Source organism: Chamaea fasciata, unplaced genomic scaffold (assembly GCF_029207755.1).
Source record: "Chamaea fasciata isolate MVZ Bird 193981 ecotype frontalis unplaced genomic scaffold, bChaFas1.0.hap1 SCAF_3, whole genome shotgun sequence".
In the NCBI taxonomy this organism is placed as follows: domain Eukaryota; kingdom Metazoa; phylum Chordata; class Aves; order Passeriformes; family Sylviidae; genus Chamaea; species Chamaea fasciata.
This window is the reverse complement of record NW_027094088.1, coordinates 78605880-78625817: the sequence shown is the minus strand read 5'-3', so window position 1 is coordinate 78625817 and position 19938 is coordinate 78605880. Positions and strand designations below refer to the sequence as shown.

At 44.2% G+C, this 19938-nt stretch overlaps 2 protein-coding genes across 4 annotated transcripts in view; one reads left to right on the top strand and one right to left on the bottom strand.

Moving 5' to 3' along the window:
* Window positions 1-71: 71 nt before the first annotated feature.
* On the top strand, window positions 72-16666 carry SLC35A1 (solute carrier family 35 member A1). Its single transcript, XM_066179585.1, has 8 exons — window positions 72-300; window positions 3456-3633; window positions 8744-8903; window positions 9296-9448; window positions 10711-10777; window positions 14104-14280; window positions 14680-14814; window positions 16129-16666. The coding sequence occupies exons 1-8, from the start codon at window positions 72-74 to the stop codon at window positions 16257-16259; spliced, it is 1230 nt and encodes a 409-aa protein (XP_066035682.1). The 3' UTR covers window positions 16260-16666.
* A 1423-nt stretch (window positions 16667-18089) lies between these two features.
* RARS2 (arginyl-tRNA synthetase 2, mitochondrial) overlaps window positions 18090-19938 on the bottom strand; it is a 29259-nt gene continuing 27410 nt past the window's right edge. For all 3 annotated transcript variants that reach the window (XM_066179579.1, XM_066179581.1, XM_066179580.1), the window contains 2 exons: window positions 19532-19595; window positions 18090-18240 (listed from right to left, as the gene is read on the bottom strand). In XM_066179579.1, the coding sequence (XP_066035676.1) occupies window positions 18154-18240; window positions 19532-19595 (151 nt within the window). In that variant the 3' untranslated portion in view covers window positions 18090-18153. The remainder of the gene's footprint in view (window positions 18241-19531; window positions 19596-19938) is intronic.

The window sequence follows — 19938 nt, the reverse complement described above, 5'->3', positions numbered from 1 at the left end:
TTGTCGCGGCAGAAACGTGTCAGTGGCTACGAGCTTGCTCCTGGCAATCAGAAATTGCGTGAGATTCCTGGATGTTTGCTGCCAATGAAACAGTTTCGAAATGCGGCCGGGTGGAGCAGGATGCTCTCCAGGATATCCCGGCGGGACGGAGCTCGACTCGATGGTTCGGCGCGGGCGGCGGGGCGCTCTGGGCGGCCGCGCCGCACTCTATGGTGCGATGGGAGGAGCGGCGGGGCACGGCGGGCGGCTCCGGCCCGGCGGTCCTGGAGCGTTCGCCGAGCACCATGTCGCCTCCGAAAGGTGAGGGCGGCGGCGCGGAGCTGCCGGCGGGTTCCGGGGCTCCCGGTGGGCGGCACGGCCGGAGAACGGAGACAATTCCCACCCGCCTCCCCAAGAGGAAACGCGACCCGCGCGCAGACTCCCCCTGCCTCCCCCCTGCCAGAGGGAGTGGAACTGTCCTCCCCGCTGGGAGCTGTGGCACCGGGCGCCACCACCGCGGGAGCGAAGGGGGGGAAGGGGCTACGCGGGGCCGCGGGGTCGCGCTGGGGAGGGGCTCTCCCCGCCTGCCTTCCCGCCCTCCCGCTCTCCTCCTGCCGCCCGGGAGCTTCTCCGCGCGGTGTGGCACCGCTGTGTCCCCGGCGTGTGGGCGGCGGGTGCTCCCGGTACGGGGCTTGCCGGGTCCCCGGGACGCCTCCGCCTTTAGGATCAGTCACAGTCGCGTCCCCCGCGCCAGCAGTTCCCCTCTGGGAGCGTCTGAGGGTGGCGCAGCATCTTTGGGGCTTATCCCGGGACACAGGCGGTCAGTGCACAGGGACATCCCCTGCACCCACCCTGTGGGTGCCGCAGGTGTCCCTGGAAACGCTGCCGCATCCAGGTGCCTATTGGAGTGTGCTTAGGTTGGACATTAGGAGGAATTTCTTCACGGAAGGGATGGTTAGTTGCTGGAATGGAGTGCCCAGGAAGGTGGTGGAGTCACCATCCCTGGAGGTGCTTAAGGAAAGACTGGATGTGGCACGTAGTGGCCAGTGGCAATTACTGGTCTTGTTGACTTGGTGGTGTTCGGCCATAGGTCGGGCTCGATGACACCGGCGATCTTTTGCAACCTAATTGATTCCCTGATCCTCAGTGATTCTGTGTACAACGAGGCCAGAGCCCACACGGTCCCGAAGCCACAACCTCGGGCAAGCCAGGAGGGCTTAAATCCGCCAGGAAGGCGCTCCCTGCCCCTCTTCCAGCTCCCCCATGGAGGGCCATGCCCAGGACTCCCCAGCGCCCGGCAGTGGCTTGGCGGGGCCTGGAAGGGTGAGGGGCAGGAGGCTCCCAGCGGTGTGTGCCAGGCGCCCGGCACCCCGGATAAGACGGCAGGCAGGGCTGTGCTCCCATGCCAGGCTTGGCCCCGGGCTGCCTTCCAGGAGCCCTGGCGGAGCCCTTAGATGAGCCGTGGAGATGTGTGAGAGGCCCGCACTTGTATCCTGAGGCTTTTGGCCTGTCTGGTCCCTTTTCATCCAGGTGAGATTTACTGGGAAAAAACCAAAAACTTCTTCCAGCTCTTCTTTTCTTTAGGCGGGTGTAAGTTCAGATTTATCAGCAGAAGTTACGGGTGCCCCAACTGTGCTTCCTTCTGCTCCCCTTGCTGCACTGGTACTGATGCAGACATGTGAGCCAGGCTGAAGAAATGTCCAGGCTGAAAATAATTACAGATACCTTTTTACATGATGCTCAAACTATCTAGTCTAGATACTAAATTTGTTATGTCTTGCTGCATTTGGTTTACCCAAGTTTCCAAACCATTGCCAAATTGGGACTTTTCTTTTTTTTCTTTTTTTTTTTTTTAAGAGTAGTTAATAGAGGCAAGGATTAAGTTTAGCTTTAGTTTGATGGTGCATAGACTTAAAATCTTTGTATGTCAAATCACGGCATTAATATAATTTCTGTCAGCACTGAAACATCATTAGAAGACATGTTTTTGTAAAACCATATGGGGTTAATTATATTTGCTGGTTGTTATGCCCTTGGATTCCCTCCCCACAATCCAAATTTAATTTAAAAATGGATTACTGCTTGTAAGTCTCTTCTAAGCATTGTTAGTCCAAAAACTAATTGGCTCTACCTTTTAAAAGTGGTTACTGACGTGGGTAAGATTTTTATCTATAAGGAAGGAGCTAATTTAAATGATTGAAGTGGCAGGAGGTATTAACTGTACCTTGCAGAAATGTTATGCAATTGAAGACATATCTGGCTTGAAAGAAACACGAACCAAAGCATTGGTCACACTGGATTCAGCAACTCATTCCTTTATTAAATGAGCAAAGTTATTACAAAACTACTTATCCTGTATCTTGTTACCTTATCGGCAGAGGAACACAAACTTACACCAATTGAAACACATTTCTTTAGGGTTTTTAGAACATGACAGTGGCCCCAAAGGTGCTGCTGAATGACCAATACCCACCAGAGAGGTGCCAAACATAACAATCTACCAGTTTGAAAAAGGATTTTGTAGAAGCTGCACATTTGCTGATGTCTTATGTTGGGCCTTACCTTTGTGCAGAGAAATGCCTTTTGGAGTTGTGTGCTGTTCTCTTTGCTGGCTCAGATGCAGGCTTAGACATTCCCTGACCTGGGAATGCACTGGAGTGGCCTGATGGAACTCTCAGGCCTCAGAGGAGTGTGGATGGATGAAAAACTGCCTTGTGCTTGGACAGGCTAACTCTTAAATTTTGCAGGATAGCAGTTGGTCCTGGTCAAAACTGTTACAAGTATTGCTACCGTTGTAGGAGTATAGCAGTGGGGAAGACAGAAGGGATAACACAAATGATACGCAATCCTTGTGTGGTGGTTTTAATTTACTGGAAGAGCCTTAACCTTCAGTCTTTCTATAGGGAATTTTTCAAGAAAGCCCCTTGTGTTAAGTCCCATCACCATTCAGAGCAAAATCTTCTTTTACTAACTTAGGTGGAAAATAGGGCTGATGAAAATGCTGCCTTGTTTATTAAGATTTGCTGGATTTCTTTGCTGATACTGAAATTTTCCTCTCCTTTTGCTAGTCTGCCAATGCTCTTTGTGTCAGAGTTCAGTATATTACATGAAGAGGATCAGCTGCCATTTCAGAGGGAGCACCTACTGTCAGCTAAAGAGCAGGAAAGCACAGAAAGATTTTTTGATTGTTACTAGATAAATATTAATATATGATTAGTTTTTTCTAGAATGGAGGATCATTGCGAGGACAAGAGAGCATTCTTATTTTCAAACACCTGGAGTTCCTGTACAAGCTTCTTTGAGATGGCTGTAAAATTTACCCGAAACTTTTTTATGGGAAGTGTTATCCTAACGCTGTCATTATTGTCTGCTGACACAGTGGTGTTGGATACATCCCTCCAGCTGGAGAACACACTGTTTCAGTTCTTAAATTAAAATGGGGGTCACGCTGAGTCGTCTCCTCTGCTTTGTTTCAGAAAATGTCAGCTTGCTGTTCAAGCTGTACTGCCTCACGGTGATGACCCTGGTTGCTGCCACGTACACGGTGGCACTGCGGTACACCCGGACAGCGGAGACAGAGCTCTACTTTTCCACAACGGCCGTGTGTGTCGCTGAGGTCATCAAGCTCTTCCTGAGCATGGGCATCCTGGCTAAGTAAGTGTGGGAGTGCTGATCAGTGCTTTGAAAACCAGTCCTTGCTTCTAACCTCAGATTCTCGGGTACTGACGTGCAGGTATGTTTGAGAATGTGGCTGGATAATCATGCTGTGGAAGGGTAATTTTAGAGTGGGTTAGAGCTTGTGAGTCTTCGTCAACTGAAACTGTTTTGTATACAGCATGACATTCAGGTGTGTCCTTTCTACATATTTTCTATTTTTGTATGCTTTGGAATCAGTTCAGAATGTCAGCATGGATTATCCACGGTGTTTTGGGTCTTTAAAATGTTGGTGTAGATGAAAGTTGGACTTCCATCATCTGCTGTGAATCATCATCTGCTGAATTACATAAGATTCTTATGTTCCTACTAATAAATTTTCCCCAACAATGTTACGGACAGACATTTTGCTGTCTCTAATCATCTGCAAACCAGTGCTGAAAAACTGTGATCAAAAAATATTACTTTCTGTTATCCCAGACTGCTGGTAAGAGCTAGAACTTTAGTCCATGCATGAGCATCTCAAGCAGGGAGGCTATCAGTCTGCTGCCTTTTCTCTCAGCTTCCCTGTACTACATCCTTCCTAGGAAGAACCTTTATATTCTGGACTTTTCCAAAGCCTGGTTCTTGCTGCTGTGGTAGAATTTGTTCCTTTGGGTCTTGTCTCTCTTTGTGGCTTGTGGTACATCAGAAGGCTGGCTGTTGTGTGCTAGAGGATCATGAGACACATTATGTACTTCAGATTTTCATCAGCTCTTTTCCTCTTAACATACAAATGGCATTTTACTTGCTTTAGATGTGATACAGTATTTGGTAAGGCAACTGTGACAAACTGCCTTTTTTCTTTTTTTAACCTTTCATTAAATGGAATGTGTTAGAGAAGGCAGGTGTGACCAGTGGGGAATTTCTGTTTTTCTTTTCATGCACCCTGGGGTTCTCACTGTGTCAGCACAAAATGCTGACAGAAATAACTCTGCTGACACGTGGCTCTCACTGGTGTGACCAATGAGGATCCCACTGGCTCTCTGGAGACTGTAGCAGCCCACGCTTCCCAATACTGGAGACCTCTGGGTAGCCTCACCTGTGTGTGTAATTTGTCAAATCTTGTGCACCTGGGACCCAGGCTGTTTATAGTACATCTAGTCCAGCAGGGTAAGCAATCCCTTTTGTTAAGGGTCTGTAATGTTGTATTCATTAAATGTATGAATGGTCTTTTTTATTTGAAATAATGAAAAACAAAATTACTTTTAACTCAGAAAGAAGTCTTAGCATGTTGTTGTTTTTAGAACAGCCCTGCACAGCAAAACATCTCTGTAGCTCATTTCTTCCCTTTGTCAGCAAAGGATGTGTAGAATGGAAGTGTAGCCAAGGGGACAAGCGTGGGCTGAGCTTTCCTTAGCTGGTGGCAGAAACTTATAGATCCTTCTGTCCTGTGTTGACAAATATGAGGAATAATCATTCCTCCTTAATTTTGCTTTTCATATCTCTATAGATTTGTTTTCATCACTAATTTATTTTCTAAGACAGGAGTCCTAGTTTAATTTTTCTGGGATCATCATAGTACCCATCCTTAGAGCATTTGCAGTATTGTTACATCCCTTTTGAAAGAGGAACAGAAGCTGCATGCTGTATTCAGGATGTGAACATGCCATGGCATTAGGCAGAGGGGTGAAGGTGCTTTCTCTCTTGGCCTCGGTTCCTCTCCTAAGGATTCTACTCATTTCTCTGAAGCTGATGCCATCCTTGAGCTGGTGCCATCCAAGACCTACTTGCATCTTTTTGGCAGGTGCCCATAACTAGATGAGAGAGGGTTGCTGTATATAGGGGCCCTACTTTCCTATGGTTCTTTGTCATTTATTGACACCTGTGTCTAATTTACCAATTAAAATGTGAATCAGATTCACTGAGCTCTTTGGAGGTTATATTGTCTATTCTGAGCTGGTCAGCTGGTGGTTTTTTTCCTCTCCATAGCTGGGGGAGAGATGGGCACCAGCAGACACCATTCATCAGGCCATGCTGACCTCTCCTTGTGGGCATGTCTGGCATGCTGGAGGGTCCAAAAATTGCCAGCTTTCTAGTAACCTCCCCTTTCAGATCGGTTATGAATATGCTGAGCAGCATCAATTCCAGCATAGCTTCTTTCTGTTTCTCCTTTATGGCTTCCTTGAGTTTTCAGTCCTAACCAATTTGTCTCACCCAAGGCAAGGTGCCTTTGTAGTTCAGTAACCAGTCAGAAGATAAGAGTACCATCTGTTTTTACTGTACAGCAGGATACATTTGTGTAGGTACCTTTTCTTTTCGAAAGAGACAGTGTTGGTAACTGCAGTATACAGGATACCAGAGTACAATTCTCTCACTGTTCCAGCTGCCGAATTTGTTTTCTTACACATTATTACATGATGTCTTCACTGTTTACTCTTAAGGCATCTCCTGGAGGGCACATTGAATGGATGAATGCCAAAGAATTGTCTTTCAAAAGAGAAGCTTATGATAGTTTAAGCTGTGCTAATTGTTAACTCAAGTGTACTCTCCCTTTCTCATGCTTATTTAAAGTCCTGTTCACCATCTGGTAATGGCATTTGCTGTGTTCTTAGCTGGTACATAACTGCTTAGCAATGGATGAAGAAAAGCAGAGCTGTTTTGCAAACTCTAGTTTTAACTTCAGCTTTTCTAACAAATGCATTTTTCTGTTGCATAACTGATAGTTATTAGAATCTCTCACCTCTTCATACCTAGGGGTATATACCCCTTTGTCAATGGGGCAATGAATTTATGAAAGGGAAAATGGCTTTAAAGTGAAAGAGAATAGGTTTAGGTTAGATATTAGGAATAAGTTCTTTAGTGTGAAGGTGGTGGATCTCTGGAACGGGCTGCCCAGAGATGTGGTGGATGCCCCAACCCTGGAAGTGTTCAAGACCAGGCTGGATGGGGCTTGGAGCAAACTGGTCTAGTGGAAGGTGTCCCTGCCCGTGGCGGGGAGGTTGGAACAAGATGGTCTTAGGCTCTCTTCCAACTTGAACCATTCTACAAAGAAAATTGATAATGTTTTAAAATTCAAACCTAGATCAACATCAAGAAAGCTGAATTCAAGCTAGATAATATTTTATTTTCTAATTTGATCTTGCAGCGTACTTATTTGGGCACCTAATTTTGCATTATCGGCTGTATATGGAGGTTTGTTTTCAATTATTTTTTGGCCAAGTACTGAATTCAGCTTACAGTTAGAGATTCTTGGTAAGTACATGCTTCAGAAAGCACATCCACTGCACAAATGAACTATTAGTTCATCTTCTTGTTCTCAAAAACTAAAGGGAAGATGGTGATTATTAGACATGTGTTGTTCTTTAATGCTGAAATTTGGTTCTAGAAGTCAAAGTAGACAGCAGTTACTATTGCTGCTGTGACTTTAAAAATGTGATCAGCAAATCCGCTGAGCATGGTCTTGAACAGGAGCAGGTATAGTTTAAATATTATTTTCAATATTTGAGGTGGGTTTGACAGCCCACCTTAGTATCAGTGAATAGAAGAAGTTATTGCTGTGTGGTATTTTTTTAACTCCTTATTTTCATAGAGTAGAACTGTGTCTGTGCTAAACATATTTTATTTTCAGTTAGACAATTTAAATAGAAGCACCTAAGTCCAGCTGTAGTTGAGTATTACTCAATTTTCTTGTACATCCTATCTCCCAGTCCTAGACAATGTAATAAATACATTCAGAAATGGAACAAACCAAAAAAACAATTGCCCACAATATCCATGACTCCTAACATTTTATACAGTTCTGTGTCTAGTGCAATTAACCATGGTGAAGTGTAACATGAACTCTTCCCCTTTCTTGTATTGCAAACTTCACTTTAAGTGCTTCTTGTTCTTGGATTTTCTTGTCATGGCTGGTCCCTGTGGCCAGACATGTCTGGGTTTCTGTGTGTGCTTTCTGTTACAGAAAAATACAAAAAGAATCCCTTTCAGCTGCCTTTATAAAGACTGCTCTCCCTTCAGGGGGAAAAAAACAAAAAAGAAAAAGAAAAGGAAGTATATGCTTGGTGCGAGTAGGGAGGAAGGCAGGGAAGGAGAGAAATTTGGATGGAAGGATCATAAGAGGGTAAAGTCTGAATATTTGGAGAGGAGAATAACTGGAGTACAGAGTCAGGGGTTGATCAGGAAAGGAAAATATGCTGAGCCAATCTGTTTAAAGCTATTTATTCATACAAGTGTGCAATAGAATCACAAGGAGAGTTAAATTTAAGAGCAGTACAGTTTGCAAGTTGCAAGGTCTGTGGGAGGGGGCAGGAATGATTTTGGATGTTGGTATTTGTCAGTGCTAATTGAGAGAAGATTGGAAAGGGGAGCTGTGGGAGAACTGGGAAGAGGACTGGAGCAGCAGCAAATGTCAGATTGGTGTACAAGTGGTAAGGCGGAACCAGTAATGCAGAGGGCAGCTGTGAAAAGATGAGTAGCAAACTGCAAAAGCAGCCAGCAGTAACATGTTCTTCTCCATTGCCTGCTCTGTCACACACTGCAATTACTTGAAGGAGAAGTGTGAAATGCAGAGACAGGGACAGGCTACAGGGAGCTCCCACACACCCGCCAGATGCCAGATCTCTTCGTGTGTGTGCTGGTGCTGGTCCAGCATCTCCCACTGCACAGGTGACACTGGGAGACCATTCCTGACTGAGGAATGAGAGGTTTTTCTAGGTAAGTAGTGTGCAAGGGTACAATCCTTTTTTGACTGTACTATGAGGCCCAGTTTAAAGGGAATCTGGACAATCATGGTCATTTGACATCATGCACAAACGTTAATACCCAGTAAAAAAGGGGAGACGTGAACAACAGACTTCTGTTCCACTGCTTATATTGACGCACTGCTACACATTAATGCATCTAACTTCCTGATTCCAGAATGTCTCTCTCGCCTTCAGGGCTTTCTACTTGTTGAAAACCTCACTTGTTTTTTTTTGCCAGTTAACCTTTTTTTTCTTTTTTGAGCAGAAAGTACAACTGATTGTGGAGGACAGATTTTCAGCCCTCCCAAGGGTTTCCTTGATTTGATTTCTGTTTTAAAATACCAGTTTAGGAATGCCCTCTGTTATGCTAATATTTTATTTTGCAGAGAAACTGGAAGTCTGACAAGGTTAATAACATCTTTAAAAGAAAATGTATTCGGAAGTCCTAAAGAATTGCTAAAATTAAGTGTTCCATCTGTGGTGTACGCTCTCCAAAACAACATGGCATTCGTGGCTCTTAGCAACTTGGATGCTGCAGTCTACCAGGTAATACAGGTTTCTGTCAGTAACAGATCTGGAAATACATTTTTCTTTCCTGGTTCATGAGGCACAGATCTGGAAATACATTTCTCTTTCCTGGTTCATGAGGCACACATGTCAGGTATTTGCCTGGCACACAGCCCTCTCTTCAGCCTCAGCAAAACTGTGCTTTGTTCTATTCAGAGCATACACTCTGCTTCAGAGCTCTGGCCTTCTGAGCTAACCCACTCACTGCAAGAGTCACTTCAAATTCACTTTGTTGTAGTTGGCGATGGATCTGTAGGAAATCAATGAATTTAAAGATCTGTCATTCTTTAGTTGAATTTTCTATTTTATTTTCTTGTTTTGGAAGAGTTTATAAAACCTTGTCCTCTACACTACATTCCTTTCTTTTTTAGGTGACATACCAGCTGAAGATCCCTTGTACAGCTTTATGTACAGTCCTGATGCTGAACCGTACCCTTAGCAAGTTGCAGTGGTTCTCTGTCTTCATGCTGTGTGGTGGCGTTACCCTTGTTCAGTGGGAGCCCGCTCAGGCTACCAAAGTACAGGTAGGAGTTAATATTTTGCCTCTTCAGATAAAGAACGAACGACCCTTGCTCATTGGCTTTCACCTTTGTTGTGTACCAGTTCTCATAGGCTTGTGGTATTGCCCTGGTCTTACCTGTTGTAAATGCAGCTGATGGCTACAATTAGTATAAATTACCACGGCCATCATAATCAGTGTAATGCACCCTCTTTGGAGTGTCCGAGTAACAGATTGTTTCCAGTAGTTGGCCTTGGTAACATTGTAATTGTTGGAACAGAGAACTTGGAATTAAAGCTCTGGGAGAACTAGAAGCTAAACTCTAGCGCAGTTGTGGGTATGTCATTTAAACACACCCTTCAGAGGCACTGACCTAATACCGTTGTAGGGAGAAACAAGTGTCTTCTGTTTCTTAGGTCACAGCTGCTGCTCAGCTGCATTAGTGGGAAAGGTAGGTCATGCCTCTGGGAGTACTGGCCACAGCCAAGCAGACAGTGCCTCTGAGCACTGAGAGAGTACCCACAGAAAGTGGAACACCACACAGCTACACTGAGCTGATCTGAGGGACAGCCCTAGATCAGCAAGTGCACGTGGTACTGCAGTGAAATGCTAATAATTTTGCTCTACTTAAAGAAGTAGCTCTGTGCCCTGGTTTTGGCTGGGATAGAATTACATTTCTTCCTAGCAGCTGGTTCAGTGCTGTGTTTTGGATTTAGTATGAGAACAATGTTGGTAACACTGGCTGGTGTTTTAGTTGTGGCTTAGTAGTGCTTAACCATGAGTCCAGGTCTTTTCTGTGTCTCCTGCTCTGCCAGTGAGGAGGGGCACAAGAAACCAGGAGAGGGCATGGCCAGGACAGCTGACCTCAACTGGCTAAAGGGATATTCTGTACCACAGAAAGTTAAACTCACTACAGAAAATCAGGGAATTTGGCCAGGAAGGGCTGATTGCTACTGCAGGATGGGCTGGGCATCTGTCAGCAGGTGGTGATCAATTATCTTGTGCATCGCTTAGTTTTCTTGGGTTTTATATCTCTCTCTCCATTTGTTAATATTAGAGTTATTAGTAATTTTTATTTTGATTTAGTTATTAAACTATGCTTACATCAACCCGTGAAGTTTACCTTTTGTTTTCAATTCTATTCCCCACTCTGGGGCTTGGGGGGAACAAGTGAGGAGCTGGGTGGTGCTTCGTTGCTGGCTGAAGTTAAACCACAGCACTCTGGAATGGACTATTGTGAATGACTGAAGTATTGTATCCTTTTTAAGATAATGGTTGATGTTGCAGGTGGAGCAGAACCCATGGCTAGGGTTTGGAGCAATTGCTGTGGCAGTGTTGTGTTCAGGATTTGCAGGTACAGTATTATTTCTGTACATGGGCTGTATTTAAAGGACTGGAAAACTCACAGTGTTTAAAATTGAACATTCTACATTTGTTAACTGTCTTCCTCTAATAGTTTATTCCCTCTGCCCATAATTATCTTCTGCTTTTGGTAATTATGGCAGATTCATAACACGATTACTCCCATTGTCAAGCAAATGGTAGGAGCATGTACCATTGGTTTTACATGATGTAACATAGAGGGCTGGTTTGCAAGTGGAAGTGTCTTTCAAATGCTGCGAATAAGACTGTAGGGAGCAGCATAATGACTCACTCCGTACATTTAATTAACGTACATCAATTTTATAAAGTTTACTTTGCAGTGAATAGCTCCCCTTTGGTGATCACATGAAATACTTACATTGTTTTTACAAGGGGAACTGAGCTCCTGGCTCAGTTCTTGTGCCAGCTCAGCCCTGAAGTATACATTGCCATAGTTCTGTGGGTAGAAAATCTAACTGGGATGTAGAGGGAGCATGAGGGAAGGCAGAGCAGTCGAATAGTAGCAGGAAGCCTGGATGAACTCAGTGAAGGATTTTTTGTTTTGTTTATTTTTACTTTATTCTACAACCAGTGTCTCCCCTCAGCATAGTTTTTTCTCTGGCTTCTGGAGAAGGACACCAGAACTTTAGGATAAGTGAACTGGTGCTCAGAAATAAAGAAATGCAAATTACTTGTTATTTTGAAATTTGGCTCACAGCGGCATATTCCCCGACTGTAAACTGGATTCTTCCCCCCTCCTCTGTAAAAAACAAGGTACTATTACCCACCTCAGGTACTGTAAAATCTTGCCAGAATAATCTTGTGCTGTGCATAGATGCTCATTACTCATAAAAAAACATTCCATGGTGGGTAGAGGAGGAAAGGAGGAGAGTGTCTTTCTTATTTGGTGTCATTTCAGTGAAATGTGCACTTTGAAGCAGAAATACTAAATAAAACTCTGTAGAGCTCAGTCAGCTTTTCCTGAAAGGTTATGAATTTCCTCATTTAAATAGGTGCTCCCAAGCTGCAAGACAAAATACAGCCTTCAGAGTTTCCTAAAACTCCTGCTTTCCCTGATAATGTGGGTCAACAACTGTGCTTCCAAAGATCTGCAAATTCAGAGCACTGACAGGCTGATGCAGGCAGCTTGAGACACTTAGGGCTTTCTTCTCCTGCAAAAGGATTGCAGCTTGGGTTTCCTTGCTGACAGCTGAAGCTCTGGGGCAGCTGGGAGGGACTGTTTCATCCACAGAGCTCCTTGTGCCCTTGGGGCTTTACATGTTGAAAACATAAATTCTATTCAAATTCCCTTCCTGTTCTTCCTTCCCACGCTCACATGAAGCAGTTATTTTGCCATTAGACCTCCAGTTTGTGGACTGACCATGTCTTACAGTGTCTTTTATTAGTCCAGCAAAATGAAAAAAAGGTTGTGTGTTTTTGTCACTTAGAGATGGAAAATAAGTTTTTTCTTGAAATTGCTGATCCTGTGATAATTTCCAAGTATTTGGGGCCCCAACAATGCTTTTAAAAGCATTGGAGGGATAATTTAATGGCAGATCCTTTGTGACTTAAAACAGTTCTGAGGAGTAAGTTCTCCTAATCAGCCCCCATGCTTTCCTTCATCTTGCCTAGTGGATTTGTGAATTACATATTCACAAATCTAGAAGCATAGTTTTATTGATTTGCCCGTTTTCTCTGTTTATAACATTTACAAGTATGGTTCATACTCAAGCCAAATTTCTGTTATGTTGATTACACCTCGTTGTGCTCTGTGAGTATTCTCAGGGAACAGAAATCTCAAGGTAATTATTCTGGGTTATTTTAAAGGCTGCAGTCATTAACAATACTAGTTTGTTGTTGTTTACACTCCAAAAATTTATATTCTTATGAGATAATATTGTATTTCCTCGGGTTTATAATTATTTGAACCCCTGAAATAGAAATCTGCCTTCTCATTTATTCACCATAAACACTCACTGTACGCTGTTAAATTATAAGTTGCATTTTTCATTAATAAAAGAGCAGCAAGACCTTCCTTAAAGCTAACTTGGGGATTTTTGGGGGGGGTGGGGGGGTGGTTGGTGTTTGCCTAGGGCTTCTAACACACGGGTCTTTGTGCCACCTTTGTTGGTTCCATATTATTTTCTCATATTGTATGAAGGATAGTGTGTGATATTAATCACCAATAAACTTCTAGTCAATAGGGCTCTCACCAGAAGCTCATAGAAGTCGCTGGTAAGAGTCCTGCAACTGCTCTTTGTTTTGAAATGTGGAGGAAATTCCAGAGCTTGGCAGAGTCCTGATGGGTGAGCAATGGTTAAAAAGGCAGGTGGTGAGGGCCTTGCCAAATGTCTGCCTCTTAGTCTGACAAATGCCTCCCAGGTAGAATAATGAAGAAGTATTTGGGGAGTTTCAGTAATGCAGAGCATAAAAATAATGCTCTTCTGTATGGTATTGAGAACTAGAGCTTTAGATTAAAATGAATTCCACTTCCTCAAAACCAGCCTGTAGTTTCAATTAGCAGAAGGCCTCAGTTTTGATTTGCTCTTGTAATCCCCCAAAGCTGTGGTTTCAGAAAGAGCTGCTCTGCCAAGTGCTCTGCCAGCACAAAGCTCCTGAGGAGTTTTCAGTTTCAGTACTGAGGTAATAGAGATCCTCCCTTCCTCCCCTACCCCCCGAGAAAAATCGGACTAAAATCAGTTGAAAACTAAAATCAACATGAAATTATTTTCATGGAGGCTGTGAATTGAAAAAGGGTAGAGATAGGAAAGGGTAAGGAGAAACAGGATTGAGGGAGACCTTCCCCTTGAGTCAAAGCAGATCCCCTTGCTAAACTTAGCCCCGGACTTGACCAATGGTTCAGGCCTAAAGGTTTTAACTACATTTTAACTGAACAGCCTAATTGAAACAAATTTACAAAAGAGTCTGTGAGATAACAGTAACTCCTTATAGGGCAAAATTAATTACAAATCTGAAGTACATGAGAATGTAAGAGAGGAACATTCATAGTCCCTTTGCTGTAGCATATTCATGCTCCCACAGATGTAAAGGAGTTTGTACAGGGTGGAAAATGCCCCTCGAGTTCAGTGGCGTGCTCCCCTGGGATGCCTTTTCATCTTCTCAGCGGGCCAAGGGTTAAGACTTGAGGAGTGGGGGCACCAACCTTGGATCCAACACTGGTGTTCAGCAGTGGTCTTCCAAGGATAGTGAACTTGAGAGTTTGCTGGCTCTAAGAGGTTGTCTGGTTTTGAAATGCAATAAACCATGAATCATTCTTCTCACTGAAATATTTTTGGTGCTCTGTTTTGTTTTTTTCAGGAGTTTATTTTGAAAAGGTATTAAAGAGTTCAGATACTTCCTTATGGGTGAGGAACATTCAGCTCTACTTATCTGGGATTGTGGTGAATTTATTTGTTGTGTACATGTCAGATGGAGCCAAAGTTCTTGAGAAAGGGTTTTTCTATGGCTACACATACTACGTCTGGTTTGTAGTCTGTAAGTATCTTGTGCTTATAGTCTTTTGACATTGTTTTTCTTCTTTAACAATGATATAACTGATTGCAGGAAGCTACAAATTCAGTCTGACACACTCTCAGCTGTGTTTTGAAGGATTTTATTTTAAAGTATAATTTTCTTGGAAGTTATTCACTTATTCAATTTAAAATTGTGCTGAAACAGCAGCCTAAATAATTGACTGGCAAGTAAATAATCTTTAAATGAGTTATATCTTATTTACTGAATGCCACTAGACATCCCATTCAACTGAATGATCTGTTAAATCACTAATTAGGACAATGTAACCCAAAGTAGGAGCACACTAAAGGAGTAAAATGCATCATTTCAAGAGTGATTTACTGCACCTGTACTTATGGTAACACCTTATCTTCTTTCCAGTTCTGGCCAGCGTGGGTGGCATCTACACCTCGGTGGTTGTTAAGTACACAGATAACATCATGAAAGGCTTTTCTGCAGCGGCAGCCATTGTTCTCTCTACCGTGGCATCAGTCATCCTCTTTGGCCTCCAGATAAGTAAGTGCCTTTTTGCCTTTGATTTGATGGCTGTGCATGTTTCCTGCCCGTCCAGCCTGCTGTGCACAGCTCATACCAAGGCCATCGTTTATGCCCCCTCTCACTTTGTCTGGTTTTAGCTTCAAGTCTTCTCCAGGGCTTCTGTGCACTAATGCATCATCGGTCCATGTTGTGGTGCACAAACGTGCCTGATGACTCTGTGCTTTCAAAGGCATCGGTGCTTTGTTCTTTCAGAGGCATCTACGACTTCAAACAGAAAGAACCTTTCTGGTTTAAACAGCTTTATTTTCATGCATCAATTTCTAGTGCAGTTTAGCGTGTGATACAGCTGTTTACCTGGGACTGCTGTTGATGGGTTATTATTTCTTGTTGGGTTTAGTACAGCCAGTGCCAAATTAATGCCTCAGCTGTTTCTTCAAGGGCTTTACACAGCCCTGATGAGTTACACCCACTCTACTGCATTAACTTTTACTTTCCCCATCTGCTGTGGACACCACCATGTGAGAAAGTCAAAGAGCAGCTGAGGTTGTGACTGACTGATGTGGTAAATGTCTTTGGAAGGAAACAGCAGGTGGCTCTGGGCTGTTCTGCAACTACAAAGGATTTTCTCCCCAGTCAAGTCTGTGTCTGATACCGTGCCCAGCACTCCCTCTCAGTATTCCACTCTTGAGTTGTGGGTAGTTTCCTACCTTAATCCAAAGATGGTGTGGGAAAATGGTGGAAAAACTAGCTTTTTGATGTAGTCTTAGTGAGAAAAAACTTAAGGAAAGTTTGCATAAAGAGAAAATAATCAGTGTTTGGTTGCAAAAGAGCAACATAGAGCAAGGGATGAAAAAAATTTAAAAACTAACTTGGGCAGTATTTTCTTGACAGTTGACACAAATCAAACCTGGACTAATGAGCTTTCTGTGAAAGCCTCATTAATAGAGTTTCTTAATAACCCCGTGTTAGACATGGAAAGGCAAAAAAGGTGCTATCACGGGCTACTTTATCACAGGCACTGACTTTTTACAATTTAAGTTCACTGTAATGTAAGCCTGGGACTGCAGGAGGTGCTTCACTCTTGCTTTTAGGACCACCACTGCCACATTCTTGCTGATGAGACTAATTGGAACTGTGTGGGGATTGTGAATACTCAGGAGATCCCAGTGACAGAGGATGAAGCTAAATGCTGTGACTTATCAACAGCTTGCTGTTTAGTCTTGTTTAGGTTTGGGTAACTTCAATACTGCCAGTCAGATATCATAACTTACATGACTTGCTGAAGGTGTCTTATATAAATGTATTTACTTAAACTATTTTGTCTCCTTTCAGCTGTTACGTTCTCCCTGGGTGCTCTCCTGGTGTGTATTTCTATTTACCTCTATGGATTACCTCGACAAGACACCACAAAAATCCAGCCCTCAGAGACTAAGAGCTCAAAAGAGAGACTTGCTACTGTGTGATAATGTCCATAAAAATGGACATATGGACAAGAGAAAAACCAGACTTCTAAAAAAACTGCATTTTTTTTTCAAAATTAGCCTTAAGCTAGTCATGAAACTGTTTAAGTGGGATAGATTAAAAGCAGAAGTTAGTTCTGTTTTACACATGGAGTTTCCAGTGGGTGACACTGAGGCTACACTGCAGCTGATGAGCTGGCTGGGTGTTTTATGGAAGGTATTCTTCATTCACATCAACAATGAAGAGTCTGATTTACAAGGAAAACCCAATGAAGGAACTGATCACTCAATTGTATATAATGTATATAATGGAGGGAAATCGGTTCTTTGTGTATTTGATAAACTGTCTTGCTCTTTGAGGGCAGAAATGCCTGAAAGCTTCATAAAAAAAACTATTAAAAAAAGCAACTTCTGCCAGCAGTTTCTCTTAAAACACGTGGCAATTGCAGTTTGATTAATGACAGAAGAGTTTCTCTTCTAGGCAGTAAGTATGAGATAACATAACTCTACAGGAAATACCTCTGCTTTCAGCATCACCTACTCAGAGTGATTAGAGGTAGCCTGTGGTGTTTGGCTTAAAAAGTCAGGTGAAAGACTGAAGCTATGGATTTCCTTTTACTCTTTAAATGTTTTTTTATATTGCCTGTAGGTGGTAAAGGGAGCTTCTATGCATAGTACAGGGTAAGGTTTGTATTTATTCCTGTACCTCTGCTTTAAGCGTGAATGAGTCAACACAAAGTTTCTGGCCAGAAGATCTCCCTGTTCTCTCAACCTCTGTATGCATACAGATGCTTGAAAAGGGTTCCTGTAATGCATGTTCACCTTTAATTTATTAGTGCTAACTGTGCAATTTCAACCTCCTTCCTCTTCTCTGGCCTTCCAGACATTTCAGCTCTACTGACCCTGGCGCATTTGGGCAACTTGTTGATATTCACAGTGGAGTTGAAATGTGACCAATTTCGTACTCTTGACTATGTTTCTTCAGACATGAATTAAGCAGCTGGGTTTTACTTGAAAGTGAGGCATGTTAAACACAGCAGTAACCAACATGGCTAAGTTCTCATCCAGCGGGAGAGGATGGGCCCCTCTTCCTTTCGCCAACTGTTCCACCACAGCGTTGCTTCTCTCAGGAGTCGAGGCTTCCATGGTGGAAGGTATTGCCAGGCACCTGCAGGACCTCACAGGTGCTGCTCCACCTCTCTACAGCAGCGTGAGGCTCAGGGGTGCCAACAGCACCTGCCACGTCTGTCTGTGTGCACAGTGCTGAGGGAACACTGCACTCCCTGTTCCACCAGCTGGGAAGCAGGCTCTTCTCGCCAGCCATCACGTCAGTGGGACAGAGGAAGGGCTGAGGAGCAGGGTGTGGCAGCTGGCAGTTGGGCTTGGCTGAGGTTTCTGAAGGGGGAATGCAGCACAACACCACCCAGGCAAAGGTCTCTGCAGGGTCTGAGTAACTCGGTTTGTTACAACAGAAAGAGCACCTGGAGCCATTGGGCCATTAGGCCTTGGTACACAGTGGCAACCGCAGAAGTTGAGAACTTTGCCTAGGGCAGCACACTTAACACCGCTTCCTCTACCAAAAGGATGTGATATTTACTTGGCAAATACACAGCAGTTCTTGTTTATGGGAAATTCCAGGTAGAGCAGTAGTGTCTTAAGTACACTGCTGCCACCAAATGCCTGAAGAAAGTGATTCCTGAGAAAGTGACAGCCTTGCCCCCTGCAAATGGCTGTGCCACACCTGCTCTTCGGCAGCTGGTAGAATGGAGAACACAAATCTCCCAGCGCAGATGGCGTTTCCAGCCTGCAGCAGCAGTGACACACAGGAGAGGATTCATGTTATTGTGGAAAAAATCATTTTATTAAGAGATGGGACTTGACATCGGGTACAGCCTCGTTACATTTGAGTTACGGGTGTAATGCCAAGAAGTTTCATTCCGTTGGCTAGAACTGAGCGTGCAGCATGGAAGAGACAGAGCCGTGCCTGGAAAACAACGGGAAAAAGTCATTTTAGGGTGGTGCTACAGAATAGGGTGTGGTTCGTGGGACAGCAGTTAAATGTGAGAACACCATGTGCAGCTTGTCCCTGTGATCTACACAAAACCTGAGTACTAAAAAACACACCAAAGCCACTGTCAACAGAGGGACACTTTATCAAACGAAGGTGGAGAGGAACGTCCAGCCCAGCCCTCGAGGTAGAGGCAAGCAAAGATGTCTGAACAAGAGTGCAACGACTAAAAGCTGAAAATCTTTCATGCACCACGGGCTAGTACAGCCGGAGGATACCGCTGGAATCCCTCCCCTCCCTGTGCCTGGGTGACACGCTGTCAAGCAACTATGGGCTGCTTTGAAAATTTCACTCTCCCTTGTCAATGTCTTGGCTGTAACACAGCTGGCTGTTTGGGAAAGGCTCTATCAAGCTTGCTCCAAAAATTATAGTTCTTAAAAGCTGTCACGTGGCAAGATATTTACAAATATTTTTATTTACAGGATAAGGAACTGAAGTTTTCCTTGAAGTTTGACACAGTCCATCTCCAAAGGCACAAATGCCTACAGTACCTAAGCTCAAATACAGAGTACAGCTCCACCAATTCCACTGAAGGTTTTTCCCCCACAGCACAACTCAACACTTAAATGTGACTTTCTACCAAAATCAAATAGGTAATTCCTTTTGAAATAGATGAAAGAAAATAAGAGAGGCAGTGTAATTAATATATAATTTACTGAGTCATTGGGGGGGGGGCAAACACTGCCTGGGAGATCAGTAAAAAGAATTTGCATCTATTTGGAATGGCACGTAACAGTTGTCAGCCTCTGTGCTTTAGCTAGAAAGGTAAAACCGGCAACTTGGGCTATGTAGGCAGCAAGAGGGAAGGAGACAAAATTCAGTTCTCTCCTAATTCTTTATCTTCCCACATAACCACTAAAGGAAACCATCAAAAGTCAACGAGCAAGTTAAAAGTTCAAATATTTACTCCTAAAACATTTAGAAGGAAAGGTGACGAGGTGTTTGACTGGGTCTGGAGCAGTTGTCCTTAGCGAGTGTTGTGTTTTTGGAGGATCAAGCAGAGCAGCCCTTTCCGGAAGGCACAGCTGTGAACAGCAATCCCTGCCTTCCTAAAGCGGTGCCGCCCACGGGAGAGCCTGGCTGGCGGCTGCTCCGCCTGCGGGCTCCAATTCCCCCCAGTGGTGACACGGCTGGGCCGGCAAAGCCGGGATGGATCCTCCCTCGGGCCGCACTCCAGGCTTCAGCCCCCAACCCCGCGCGGCCGTACCTGTGCCACATCCGGGGCGCTGCCTTTCACGGGAAGGGTTTTGTGTGCCACGGCTGCCAGGTGGCTGGAAGGGAAAACACGGCAGAACGGTGAGAAGGAACAAGTCACTTGACAAACACAGCACTGTGGGCTACAGACAACAGCAGAACTGGAAGAGCCACCCACAAATGCAGGATGCCACAGGCTGATTTCCAAGCAGTCTCTTCACGTAGCCGAAGGAGGGCATGGTTTTCTGTAGCCTGCGTGGTGTTGATGGCACGCCCTGACAACTTAATTCTCCTAAAATAACCCCCAAATAATCTCCCCCACTTCAGACATACAGTCCCACACCCTGCCCTCCATCCCCCCCAAAAACCCACAAAACGTTCTCAAGACTGCTCTGGGAAGATCCTTGAGAGCCTACCGTA

Excerpts from the sequence above, each read along its gene's own strand:
- SLC35A1 (XM_066179585.1), top strand. The coding sequence starts at position 72 with ATGTTTGCTGCCAATGAAACAGTTTCGAAATGCGGCCGGGTGGAGCAG. Across the intron at positions 9,449-10,710 it reads CTCAGGCTACCAAAGTACAG|GTGGAGCAGAACCCATGGCT; the intron begins GTAGGAGTTAAT and ends TTGATGTTGCAG. Across the intron at positions 14,281-14,679 it reads CTACGTCTGGTTTGTAGTCT|TTCTGGCCAGCGTGGGTGGC; the intron begins GTAAGTATCTTG and ends TCTTCTTTCCAG.